The sequence below is a fragment of the Sarcophilus harrisii genome, chromosome 4, assembly GCF_902635505.1.
Source record: "Sarcophilus harrisii chromosome 4, mSarHar1.11, whole genome shotgun sequence".
Classification (NCBI taxonomy): domain Eukaryota; kingdom Metazoa; phylum Chordata; class Mammalia; order Dasyuromorphia; family Dasyuridae; genus Sarcophilus; species Sarcophilus harrisii.
In genome coordinates this window covers 252,391,514-252,406,050 of record NC_045429.1, presented here as the reverse complement: position 1 = coordinate 252,406,050, position 14,537 = coordinate 252,391,514, and the positions used below count along the sequence as shown (strand labels likewise).

The following is a 14,537-nucleotide window of genomic DNA, read 5'->3' as shown; positions in this document are numbered from 1 at the left end:
TGAAACCTGAATGCTTTCCATTAATATTTTTTGTTTCTTTTATTATATTGATGGTTCTAATAGTCTAGCATCTCATTTCTTTACATGACAGGTTATAAATCCTTATCTTCTTTTACTGTCAACAAAGTAATACATTTCACTGTTAAAGACTTAGAAGGAATGTCAACAATAGTAGCACATTAGTTAATGTGAGAATCCATTGTATTGATGATGTATTCCTGCTATTATTACAATTAATGATGTTTCCTACATGACCTTTAAGGACAAGATTGTGTTTAAAACTATCTGAGCTAATAAATGCTGTCATCAGCAGTACGTCTTGTTTGCATTGGGAATTCCTCACTTTTACAGTCAAAGGTGAAAAGCCATCTGTTGAGAGATATGTAGACGATTCTTTTTAGGGAACTAGCAAACTTCATTAATTTTTGCTGAAAATACCGAAGTCTGAAAATCCACAGGCATTATTTCTTTTAGTAGAATCAAGTTAAGTAATTAGTATGTCTAGTGATACAATTATTTCCTTGTATTACACTAAAGTCAAAAATCAATCCATTTTACTGTTTATAATCCTATTTATAAAATTTTAAATGTTCTACACTTAAGATGAAAAAAGTTCATTTTTAAAGAGAATTATAAGTCCATTAATATTAAAAAAAAATGGCCAGGTTTTCAGAAAATTTGCTTTGGTAAACATAAAAGATATCTGTAAAGTATTGGCTGTTCTGACTTGGAAAAAAAAAAACCTTCCAAGGTGATTTAATACAAAAGTCTGCAACCTGCTTGCAAAAATACAATTCACGCTCCCTTTAAAAGTAAGGAACAGGTTTAACAGCAATTAACAATGTTAATTGCCTACTGAGTGCAAAGGTGCTATGCTAAAAAGACAAAAATGAAATAGTCTTTGCCCTCAAGCAGGTTTCATTTTGCTAGACACAATGAGAATAATACACTGGGAAATCTAAAGAAGAGGAAGATGCAAAAAAAACTGCAGAAACAGATATAACGGTGTCAGGCAATTGATTTGATATAAGAGTGAGGATGAAGAAAAACTCAAAAATACTTAGGAGGTTATGAATATTAAACAAATTAGTTTTGATGGTAACATCAGTAGAAATAGAGAAGTTATGTGGAAGAGCAAGTTTTGAGGAAATTAAAAGAATTCATCCTTTGTATTTTGAATTTTTAACGTTTAAGAAAATTATCCAGTAAGGTCTGGAAATATAGTGAGAGTTAAATGAGAAAAACTTATCGAGAGACTTAATGTAAATTGTTGGCAGAAATAAAGATTTTGAAGTCTCATTGCTGAAAGCATGGGAATGGATGAGACTGCCAACTTAGGGAACATTGAAAGAAAAAATAAATGGTCCAAATACAGATCTCTGATAGATGGAAAAAGCTTGAGAATCTAATAAAAGAGACAGGTAGTAGTCAGAAAACTAAAAGCAGCAATGTAAGAGTTAACAGTCAAAGAAGGCGAAGGAGATGTTATTGACTAAGGGAGTGGTTGGTCAGCTGCCAAATGATTAAAAATTTAAAGAAGAGTCAGAATACCACTCCCCTTTTTCCCCCCCAAAAAGCCACAGGATTTGTACCACAGTCATCAATGATCTGGAAATGAGCAGATTCATTAGTAACATATGGGAAAAAGAAATCAAACTGCAAAGGATTAAGAAATAAAAGGCGTGAAGAATTGTGGGCAAAAATCTATTAGTTTTAGTTAGCTTGCAGTGTAGAGGAGGAGGACAAAAGGATGAAGGAGAAACAGGATCTAGATTTCTTTTTATGCTATCATTGAGAAGAAAGATACTGCATGTAGACCATTAGCAGATGCCACACGAGCAATTTTGCAGGTGGAGGCTCAACAAAGATCAAATTTTAAAAATCCACTGGGATGGGCCTGAGGTTATTAAATTGTTCTTCTGGCTTCTTTGTCTTGCATGTGGATATTTTTGCATTGTATATTGTATATTATTTGCATTGTAAGGACACAAACACTATTTGGGTGAACCCAAGGTACCTGAATTTTAAACTTTCATTTCAAAATCAAAAGTAATGGTGAAAATGGTTATTCCAAAACACTGATATTTTGCTTCATCCTGCAACATTACTTTTATTTACTCAGTTAAATTTTACTTGGCATCAGTTTCTCACTCACTTTATGCTGATCAATGAGGTTCCGGAGAGCTTCTTCGTCATCTGGGAGCAGACCATGGAACCGAAGTGTCTGCTCAGCCTCAGCCAACCATTCCAGCAGAACATGCACTACAGAGTGAAATTCTTCTGCCTAACATTTCACATGTGTCAGGGTAAAAAAAATATATAAAATATGACTCATAAAGGAAAATCTGACAGAAATGTTGAATCAGAAGATATTTTCCCCAATATAAAACTAGCTTTAGCTTTTAATTGTATATATGTATTGACTTTCCATTTTAAAAGTAAGTGATCCATGGTGATATATTTTCATAACTGTAAAAAGAGATCAAATGCATGTTTGCAGTCTACAGGAAGACTTTCAGGTGACAGAAAGCTTACTATGTCATCCATTCAAGTTGAAAAATCATGCAAGTAGCCCTTTGATCTAAGATCTAATAGATCCCCTTTAAAAGCATCATTAGTTCCTAGAGCAAAAAAAAATTAATGATGCTATAATTTTGTAAATTGTTAATCCCTTCTTCAGACTATTTCCTCTTTAAAAATTCCCCAACAACATCTATCTCTAAGACAATAAAAACTTTCTAGTATTCTCTTTTAGACAATTAAGAAAAATAAAATGTTTACCTGGCGTAAAGCTTCTTCTAACCGTGTCTGTTTTGATACTGATAATGCACATACAGTCTCCCACCGAGTACTTAATTCCTGCATTTGGACTTTAACCCAAGAGGAGTCATCACGGCTGCCTTCTATGAGTTCCCGAGCTGACCGCTTTAGAGCCTGCACACTGCTCGTCCTTTTCCCCAGCTCTTTCTGGAACACCTATGACCACCAAAACTTCATAAATAAATCTTCAAAACAATCCTTTCTAAATGGCACAATTTTCTGATAGAGATTTTTCAGACTTCATAGCTGAACAAACATCATTCTAATTCCCTTTATCAGCCTTCTCAGAGGGGAGGAAGACTCTCTTTTCTCACCTCTGTTTCTTAGAATCTCTGGATTCCTTCAGCCTCAGTTCATTGGACATCTTATGTAAGAGATTTTTCTCCATACCTGTGGCTGCTAGCATCTGCTCTTCTAAGACTTAACTTCTATCACCTTTGTAAGCATTTTGTACATTCTCATTTGCATCCATGTTATCCCCTCTCTAATAGAAGGTAAACTCCTAAAAAGCAGAGATTCTCTTTAAAAAAAATCCCTAACATTTTGCACAAAATAAGCATTTAATAAATATTTTAGTTATTTGATTGGCAGTATCATCCTCACTTTTACAAACAGGTAAAATCGATTTTATTCAATATTATCCACTACTTCAATTTAGTACAATTTAACAAATGTATCTGTTTGTAAAGTAAAGATGATACTCCCAATCAAACAATTAAAATATGTTAGATGCTTGAAAAAGTAATAAGGTGGAATACTGAACTTATTTTTCAGTCACCAACCCTCCTGAATTCTCAAAAAGATAGTTAGTTCATTGTCAACTTCAGTCAATGATTCTAAGAGAAATAACATAAGGGTTTGTTAATTAAAACACAGTGTATACAGTTTTTAAAGAAGTATAAATTTCTTGGCCTACTACTTTTTTCTAATAGTTTAAAAGAGGAGTCCTCAAACTCTTTAAATAGGGGGCCAGTTCACTGCCCCTCAGATTGTTGGAGGGCCGGACTATAGTAAAAACAAAAACTTTGTTTTGTGGGCCTTTAAATAAAGAAACTTCATAGTCCTGAGTGAAGGGGATAAATGTCCTCAGCTGCCGCATCTGGCCCACAGGCAGTAGTTTGAGGACCCCTGGTAAAATATAGAGTTTGTGCTCAGTGATTTTTAAATCCCTCCCAGTATCCCACATTTAAGTTGTATCACATTTTCCCCATAGATTTAGTGATTCACAATCTAAACATATTCAAATTTCTTGCACTAATATCCAAGGATTAACATGGTCATTATAATAACAATAATACATTTTTAGAGCATTTGAAGGCTTATTAAATATTTTCTTCTCAGCAATTTAACAATATTATTTATAAAAAAAGGCTATGATTGGCATAAATTCAATTTTTTTCCCTTTCTACTATCAGAATAAGTAAATGAGATAACATGGAAATGTACAATAAAAAGGCAGCATGAGGAATTTATCAATACCTTATGATTATCTATCAAATTCATCACCAAATCCATGTCTCCATGAACTGGCTGATCTTCTGCCAACTGAGGTTCAACTCTATACAGCCAATCAATGAGAGCCTGCAAAGCATCTGTGAATTGTCCAGAAAACAGCAGAGCTTCTTCTAATTTGTTTTGCCTGAAAAAAAGTAAATGAAAACAGTTAATCATATTTTTTAAGCAGTAAAACAGAGATGAGCTAACCTCTTAGAAACTTTAGCGGCCAAAGGGAAAGATAAATCCAAATTTTGATATAAACAAGAGAACACTTGAATACCAAAATCTAAAATGTATTTTTTTACTTATCTTTCCAATATGGTTTTCTTTTTCTTAAACTAACATCTATTTTACACTAATTCTTGTTCAAAAAAAATTTCACACACGTGCACACACAAATACACAAGTTCTTTTAGCTCCAATTAACTGAGGCCTTCCCAGAAACCTGCATTTTCTTTCAAATACTGTGAACATTCTTACTGTGAAGTTCACCAAACAGATGTAGAAAGTCAGGGGGAAAGACAAAAAACTTAAAGAAGAAATAGCAAAGTGAGTTTTCTCTTAGGTTGTCATTCTTCATGTGCCTATGAAAATCCCAATGGAGCAACAGAGGCTTCTTTCTGTATCTACTCTAAATAGCATCATTCCAGCAGCATCTAAGGTGTTTTTCATTGCTTTTGGTACTTAACAAGAAAGTACTTTCCCCACCTACTCAAATGTTGTTCTGCCTTTGGGGAAAAATTACTATTAAAGAAAGAAGTTAGTTGGTCCCCATTCAAATCTGTTTCCTTTTCCCCTGAGTCCTCCTCCATGCAACCTTTAAGATGAGAGATTCTTCACCAATAAGGGAAAATTCCAGTTTTTCTTAAGTTATTTTTGGTGAATTTAGATTTTGGAAAGCCTCCTACTTTACCATATCCGTGGAAAATGTACAAAAAGGAAAAACCAAAAAGGTGTATACATATGCACACAAATACATACAGGAACATACATATACACATATGTGTGAACAGTCCCACCACAAAGTAATCTTAGCAATAATTTTAGATTGTGTAAAATTACCTGATACTTATGCATTTGTTTTGTAGATACTTTTTATATACTTATATATGTATACACTGTCTCCCCCAAGAGAAATCAAGCTCTTTGAGAGCAAGGGCTGTTTCATTTTTGCCTTGTCTTGTCCTGGGTGCCTAGTACAATGTCTAGCACCTTACAGGTAGAGCTTGATAAATACATTTTGATTTATTCATATAGAAAAACTTTTTTTGTGAGGACAGTCTGGGAACAGAAAGACAAAAATTAAATCGTTCCTGCTGTCATAAAGTTTATCTTCTGGGAAAATAGTGCAAATGTAAGTATGTACAAAATATTTACAATATATATACTATGTCATTTTGTATAATCTAAAACTATTACTAAAGTTGCTTTCTTCAAATGATACCTAAATTAGTTTTCAATTATGTTTCAATTATTAATAGTGTTTAGTAAACATTGGTCCCCACTCAACAAATGTTTATTGAGAAGTGTCTTATTTAATTCTATGAATCTATTACCACATTTAAGGTGATTCAGTCAACTCACAATCTGCTTATAATTAAGATCACTATTTGAAATACAAGATAAATATTATGTTATTCTAACAATAAGGCTAGACAAACTTCTAAAATTTCATTACCAGGAGAATAATAAGAGACAAGAGTCAATAAAGTTTAGGCCAATAACAATGGACAATATTAGTCCTGTATTTTCAAGTTAAAGTACTCACCATACACTCTGTTAATATTTGTTAAACTACAAAAAAAGAAAGAAAAAACCCTACAAAACTACAAAAGTAGGAAGTAACATGTGGCAAAAAAAAAAGGTTTACTTAACTTTTGGGGAGGAAATTAATTTATAGAGATGCTGATTTAGATGTTTACTGAGAAATGTCAAATGTGCCAAAAAGATAATTTACCTATATATATTGAAAATGTTATTGCAAATAAAATGGTGATAGCATTCACACTTTTCTCATTGGGATGTTTGAAGAACAAATGAGACAGTATACCTGTAAAGCACATTGGAAACTTTAAAGTACCACATGAATTATTATTATTATAATTACAATTATCTGCCTTTTTGTTAATGCCTTAAGTCTATTGGACATTGCCCTCTAATTTGACACTCTGACTTAAGAATCTTAAGATCTTGTGATTAACATAGCCATCCGCACCCAGAGAGAGGAGCGTGGGAATGAATGTGGATCACAACATAATATTTTCATTTTTTTATTGTTTGCTTGCATTTTGTTTTCTTTCTCATTTTTTTCCCTTTTTTATCTGATTTTTCTCGTGAAGCATAACTGTGGAAATATGTATAGAAGATTGCATATGTTTTACTTGACATCAGGGAAGAGGATAGGGAGAAGGAAGGAAGAAAAAATTTTTGAAATACAAAGTTTTGCAACAGTAAATGTTGAAAACGATCTTTGCATATGTTTTGAAAATAAGAAGCTTTAACCAAAAAAAAAAAACTCCCCAAATTGAATCAGTCACATAGAAAATAATACACATCAAGAAACAATAAAATAAAGTTTAAAAATGAAAAAAATAAAAAAAAAGAATCATAAGATTTTGCAATCCATCCTTTAATTGGCATCTCCTAAGTGTGTTTCCTAATAAAATGTGAACTCCTTGATGGCAGGGACTGTCTTTTATTTTCTGTTGGCATTCCTAAGGCTTACCACAGTATGTGTAGCTATGATAGCTCTTTAATAGTTTACAATTTCTAGTTCCTTCATTTATTTAATCTAAATTACACTCAATTTGCTATATTTAACTTTTAAAAACTTTTTAAGGAACTCATTTTACCTTTCCACAGATTTCCCACAAATAGTGTCCCATTTATCTCTGAGCTCACTTAACATATCATCCAGTTTCAAATTATCATCAGTCAAAGAGGTCTTCTCTTTCAGAGAACGTCCAGTTCTGTTTGTGGTGTCATAGACAGAGTGTTTTGCTCCAAGTGCTTTCTGGAACTCCTGCATATTTGAAATGGGGGAAAATAATGATTAATAAAGGCATGAGAAAGATGCATTAGAAAAAAACAACCACAAATTATCAATGAACACAGAAGATAATAAAGTATGTCATTTTAAAACAATGATACACTTAGGAGTGTGAAGATTGCTCATATTTTTGTTTTATTTTAAAGAATGCTCATTTAAAAGCCAAATTTTTTTAAGTTTTTATAATCTTCAAATAATTTTTAAAACATGAATCTATTGAAAATATAAAACCATAGTAATACAAGATGCATAAAATTAACTTCTAATTTATAATTTTTGAAAATTCAATGGATTTGGAATATGGTTATTAATGCTCTTAGTTTCTGATTCTTTGGTAAGTCTTTAAATAGATGTGGTATGCACACTTATCATCTCAATAATTTTCTTCTATTTTGTAGCTATCGAACTTGCTTATTTGGCTGACTTTAGACATTATTTTCTAGCAAAAATTTTAAAAGAGAAAGGCACAGATTCATTTTTACTGATAAATGGAGAAGTAAGCACATGATGATATAGAACAATTATTAATGTTACAAAAAAATTTTCCAAATTCTAAATTAGATGCTAGGATTACTTGAAGTTGCCAAACTTGAAAAGCTTCATTCACTACTGCACTTATTTGATGTTACCTGTCTATCATTTAGCACTTCTTTCTATACACTGCCCATTAACCCCAAAATAATTCTGAGGTTTAGGTTTTCTCATGTGCTACTTTATTATTTGTTCCTGCTAAAAATCAATCCAACCAAATCTGATTGACCGCTAAATATTAAGCATAAAACATTTGTTTTCACATTTGTACTATTTTAATAAGTCTGGCCTGGAAAAGGGGATAATCTACTTTGCCATTTCCATATACTATAGAAAGATGTTTAATTGGTGGGATTGCTCACTCAAGCATTAAATGTCCGCAGAGCACCATTATCTCATAGGTGGCATTGTGGAAGGTTTTTCAATTGATTTTATCACTTCAATCTAAGAGAGATATTGCTTCCTTTAGAAAGGAGGCTAAGAAACAGGAGAAACTAGGCTTCATTATATAAGAATTTTAATAAATTATATAACCCAGAAATATCTTTATTCAGTTTATCATTTCTTTATGCCTCAGATGCATAATGCTAGGTATAGGAGGAAATGATAAAAATCAGATTGATAACTTTTTTGAACCTATCTTTAGTGTTGCTCTAGTATTAAGTTTGAAGAATCTATTTTTATCGTATCAAATATTCAACTTAATACAGAGCTATCATACAATAACCAAATAAATTCAGGAATATAAAGTCCAGAAACAAAAAGATCAATAACTTCTTCTGTGATATTTGCTGGCCATGTGGCCATATACTCGACACTTTTGCTCTACGCACTCTCCTTGATCTTTGACCCTTCTTTCTATATTTTCTCAGGGATGTTATGTGGCTTCTATGAATCTGATTACTGTTTTTATGAGGATGAATCCCAGGTCCAAATATTCAGCCTTCATTTCTCTCTACTGAACAGTAATCCCACATCTTCATTTGCCCGTTAGACACCTTCACCAAACAATTCCATGGATCTCAAACTCAACATGTCAAGAACACAGCACAATGGACTGCATGCCCCACAAGACAGTTCTCATTCCTCCCACTGTATTTTGTAATTTCTATGAGCCCTAGTATGCTAATGAGCAATTCACAAACATGATAAAGTCTTAACTCAATTTTTAAAACTCATAAAAATGTTCAGAACTCTTACATAGGACATCTAAATACACTGATTGCAGTAGAATTAGTCTAAGTATGAAATTTTGTATTTAGTATTTCCTCTTACAACTAAATTAACATCAAAACTACAGAAATGAACTCTAGTCTTGCAAACCAACAATCATTTCTTCTGAGGTCAAATATTAAAAAAACAACACACATCAATTGGAGCAGGGCAAATTTCCCCTCTTTTCATTGGTTTTAGGAGGGAAAAACTTTCCAGGTAGAAAAAATTATACATTATGGAAGACACAAGTATTTTTTATTCAAGAATTATTCCAAATCTTGATGGTGATTTTAATTATCTCCACTTAATTTACAAACCAAAATTCTAAATAATTAGAGTGGCCAATTAAAAACATAATGGTTTAACCACTGCAAAATCTTTAAATATTTTTTCCACTTTTGTTTGTAAACAAAACCATTTTCTAACATGGAGAATCTCTATATTGGCATATTCGATTTTCTTTCTATAACAACTAATTTCAGAAATTCTAATAAATATGTTATCTTAAAATATGTTTCTATATAGAGGGACTAGTATTTCCATTTGAACAATCTGGAAGATAGTCCCTTATTTTAATATGAAACTGGAAAGAACTTCAAAAGTCATCTAGTCCGGGTATTTAGTTTGGAATATGATACAACCAAACTTAATCTGTTATTAATTACATAAACAAGTTCTTTTCTCTAGAGCTTTAGCCAAAATATGATGAGTTGCAATATGGTCTTCCTTTTATTCAACTTTGAACTTACTTTATGTTGTGTAAGTTGTGTCTTTATTTTATCTGGATCATTGGCAATTTCAAGCTCTGAATCCAAAGATTTCTCTGATTCTTCTAGCCATTCCATAAGTTTGCTCCATGCTTCATGGAACTACCCCCCCCCAAAAAAAAACCCAACATTAGTTTTATATTGTATAAATTAATATAAAGTTAAAAGTAAGCAAAATATTTTTATATAAAATCTGCAATCTTTCCATATGGATATAAATAAATACTAAAGGAAGATTTACATTTTTGAATGATTCAAAATAAAATTAGCACATTCTCTGACTTTCATGAGTTTCAAACTTGAACAAAAAATTCAAGAAAATTTTAAATAACTGTAAAAATATTTAAAGATAATAACGACAGCTAAATATTTAATGACAATAATGACAGCTACTGCTGGTTGTTTTTGCCAAACAACAAAATTAGCATTTAAGGGAATTTCTCCCCCTCCTTTTTCACCCTGAAAAGATTTAGTTTTCTTTAGGAAACTAGGTATTTTTTCCATTCTGCTGTGGTACCACAAGGGCTACAAAAGGAGAGCGAAAAAATTTTCTAGAATCAGAGCTGAAACCAACTTTGAAATTGTCTAGTACAATAGTCTCATTTTGCACATAAAGAAAATGAGGCATAGAAAGACCAAAAGACTTGCATCCAAGGCCACACAATTAATGCAATTGTCTTAGATCATTTACTTGAACTATTTAGTAATAACAATAGTAATATGAGTATAGAGTTTTAGAGCAAAATGGTGTCTGTTATTTAATCTATCCCCCTCTGCCTATAGATGAGTAATAGTTCATAGAATTGAAGTGACTTTTTAAAGGTATCAGAGCTTTTATAAAGTTAATATTAAAATTAGCAATAAAAACTAATTCTCTTGATTCTAGAGTTTAGAGCTCTTTCTAGCTTATCACATTCATAATTATAGTGAATACAAGTCTTTAATATTGTATATAGACACATTTTTACAGAGAATCTATAGTTTACTAATAATTTGTAGAATCGTAGTATTTCAAAAGATGACTGGTAATCCAGATGTTAGCAATTCAGAACTATTTCTTCATATAAAAGGCTTTATAAATGGTAATTAAGTTCCCAGGCTAGCAAAAAAAAAAAAAAAAAAAATACCCACAGCTGCTAAATACTGCAAGTTTGCATTGTATACTGCAAGGGATGAATAAGTGAAACAAAAAGAGGAGGGAAAAAAGAAAAGAGGTGTTTTAACTGCTTAATTGTTTTAACACTAGTACTGTTTACAGGAATAAATTAGACCTTCAATTTCATTGACATAGATAACTTCTAGGCAAGGACCTCCTTCCACCAATTCTGGCAAATTATGCTCTAAGAGAGTTGCCCAAAGTACTCATAATGTAAGTGAATCACACAGTTACATAGGATCACACAGGCAGAATGTCATAACCAGGACTTGAACTTATTTTCCTAGTTCTAAACCCAGCTTTCTCTGCACTGTGACTGACATTCTGGTCAACTAAGAAATCATTTTTTATTCATGCTATGGTATATAAGTAAAACTAGACTTAACTAAAAAGAGAAAAGTACTTAGGGAATTCTGAAGAGAAATGTGTGAATTTTCAAGTACTTTACAGGTTTATCTAGTTTACTTCAAATCTTGACTTAGTTTTTCCCTGAAAAGTTTGTTAGCAGCATTTTTTCGTTTATTGTTCAGTGGATATAGTCATGTCTGTCTCTTTGTGGGACTATAAACCATACTATTCATGGTGTTTTCTTGGCAAAGATACCAAAACGGTTTGCCATTTCCTTTTCCAATTAGCAGTATTACTCACACCCTTATCATCATGACTTAGATATTTCTTTAGGTCACAAATGGTAGAGAGAGAAGGAGATTTTTCTAATGAATTATATAGGCAAAACTGACAGGAAAAGGAAAGTGTACCTAAAGATATGTGTATATTTGCATGTATATACATACAGATAGGACAGGCAGATATTGTCTGTACATAGAATTAACTGAGATAATAAATGCTGTATATTTATGGGAGAAATAGAAGAAAAAGGCCTTGGAAAAGAATTCAATCAGAGAATCCCCTATATTTACCAACACATAGCATTTTTAGCCTAGGACCGTTTAGTTGAGAGGAATCTGTAGTTATTATATAATTAGCTCTATATCAGAGTCATTTGTATTATGAATGATCATAACCTATAAAATACCTATAATAAAAAAAAATTCTACACCAAATTTGACCCTTTATATTTATTGTGGCAAAGATTCCTAGTTTAAGGCATCCCTTCTTTTGTGTTACAAAGTTTCATGCATAGGCAACACAATTTACTTCTATGACACTAAAATTGGAAAACAATACTCAAAAAATCCATACAGACATATAAGTAACATGACTAAGGCATATAAAATACAATACTGACGATTGTACAATTCAGTTTCCATACTATAGAATGCCCTTGAAAAGAATAAATTATTTCTCCCACCCAGCCAAAGCAGCTAAATAGTATCAATTGTGAACAGATAAAGAAGATGCTTTGATTTTTTTCAATATTCACAAGGGTATATTGGTATATTTAGGATGATATCCCAGCCTGTTGAGCAGATAAAATATATAAAGCTTTAATTTCAAAGATTAAAACCATTTATCAAGTGGTTGTGAAATAGTATTACTATAATTCTAAAATGGAATACATAGATTTACTACAGATATAGCTGGAATTTCCAATAAAATTCAGAGAAGAGAAGTCTTAAGAAGGTAAATCATTAGAGATAGTCCTCAAAGGATTTTGTCTTAAGGAATAAACATCCATCTCTTTGCAAAAATTTCATGTTTGTGACTTGAAGAAAAGCTAGCCACAAAAACTACATATGTTAAGTAGGTCATGAGCACAGAGACTAAGGGGAAAAAAACTTAACAACTAAAAACAAATAAAACTTTGTTTTGGCCTTAGAGATGCTGAAAATAGCCCTTGTGGAGACAGACTACAATCATTCCCTTTCAGATTATTCCAAATGACTAAAAGCCAATACAAGGGCCAAAAGTAAAGATGTTAATACTTAGGATGCTGCCCTTTAACTAAAGAAATAAATTCCTCAGCTCACAGCAATGATTTGTTATCTCTGTTTCAACCTACAATAAAAGATTTGATAATACAATTTTTTAACAGATAAGGATGAGTAATTGCTAAATTTACAGTTTTAGACAAGCTAATGAATTACCTGCTTTGCTCTCTTCCGCGCCTCATCCAGAGCTCGTCCTCTTTCCACTAATCGCTGGACAACTTTTTCCCATCGACTCTGAACACTAATCAGGAGATTTTTAATAATTACAACATCTTGTTTTTGGCTAAAATATTTCAAGTGGGTACCATTTTTGTCCAGCTCGATGATCTGATCCCGATGAGAATTTACTTCATTGGCAAAGACCTTTCCAGAGAAAAGCATCATAAAAAATTTTTTTCTATGTATGCATAATATATAATTACAAAAACTATTCCAATATATACTTTAGGAAGACTGAAACTTGTAATGGAAAAAAAACTATTTCTAAAACCTAAAATAAATATTTCTAGCACTGAAACCTCCCAGTATCTTGAAAAAGAGAAATAAAAATCCTATCTGTCTGATTCAATATATACCTTGTGTTCATCAATTTGAAACAAGATGGTATCCAAGATAAGACTTGGCCGAGAAGCTAGATTCAGTGTTTGTTCAGCTTGGGTAAGCCAGTTGATGAAGTCCTGAAGAGAATTGTGGAACTCCATGGCCAAATTAAGGGCATCTTCTAGTCTAGCCTGGAAAAAAAAAAAAGATTATTTACATACTTGATTCAATTTCAGTAGCCATTCTTTGGCCATTTTTTTCAGTTTGGCCATTCTTTGGCAGTCTTCTTCTGCAACGCAACTTTATTAGTGAATGATTCCTACTTATCCTTTATTAAATGAAATAACTCCATAGTGAAAATATTAAAAAAAACATTTGAGAATTATATTCTAGGCCACTGAATTTCAGTATATTGTAACATCCTGGTTTTGACAACTGGATTATTAAAAATAACAAGTTTATTGTCATGTTGTCAATATGAAGTGCCAAATAGTATAAAATAAAAAACATTCAATATATCTGGTCACTTAAATGGTAGATTGTATATAGTATCCTACTGTTCTAACTTTTTTCTTATTCTAAAGCATTACCATAATCAATAATTCTTATTCACTGCAGCAGTTTCACTCTACTAAAAAAAAAGCATTTATAATTTAACATGAATTTTATATCTTCTTACTTAGAACTCTATATTTGCTATTTTTGTGCTTAACTTTTATGTGGATTATTCAATATTTTCTTTATCTTCTATACAATCTTTAGTAAGTCCAAATTTTACAAAAATCTTTGTTTAGCATCTAAGCCTATAACTATTCTTTCTGGCCCATCAGGCCTTACCATTTGCCATGCTGCTATAGCTAGCTACTCATTACCAGGAGGTATAAACAACTGATGCATTTAAAGAGTGTTGGGTCTTGCCACCAGTTTAGACATTACACTCCAGGGACTATCATCCTTCCCATTTTCTCTGCAAATGAACTCTCATTTATTTGTTGCCTTCCATAATTAGGTTCCTTAACAGAAAGGACCGTCAAATTTTCCTATTTGTATTTCTGGGACTTAAAACATTG

At 31.9% G+C, this 14,537-nt stretch overlaps 1 protein-coding gene across 1 annotated transcript in view; it reads right to left on the bottom strand.

The window, feature by feature from the left end:
- The window catches only part of DST (dystonin), a 575,913-nt gene that overhangs the window by 26,052 nt on the left and 535,324 nt on the right, over window positions 1-14,537 (bottom strand). The window contains 7 exon segments of the mRNA XM_031964703.1: window positions 2,156-2,284; window positions 2,782-2,976; window positions 4,300-4,459; window positions 7,170-7,339; window positions 9,862-9,981; window positions 13,084-13,290; window positions 13,503-13,658. Coding sequence (XP_031820563.1) covers window positions 2,156-2,284; window positions 2,782-2,976; window positions 4,300-4,459; window positions 7,170-7,339; window positions 9,862-9,981; window positions 13,084-13,290; window positions 13,503-13,658 — 1,137 coding nt within the window.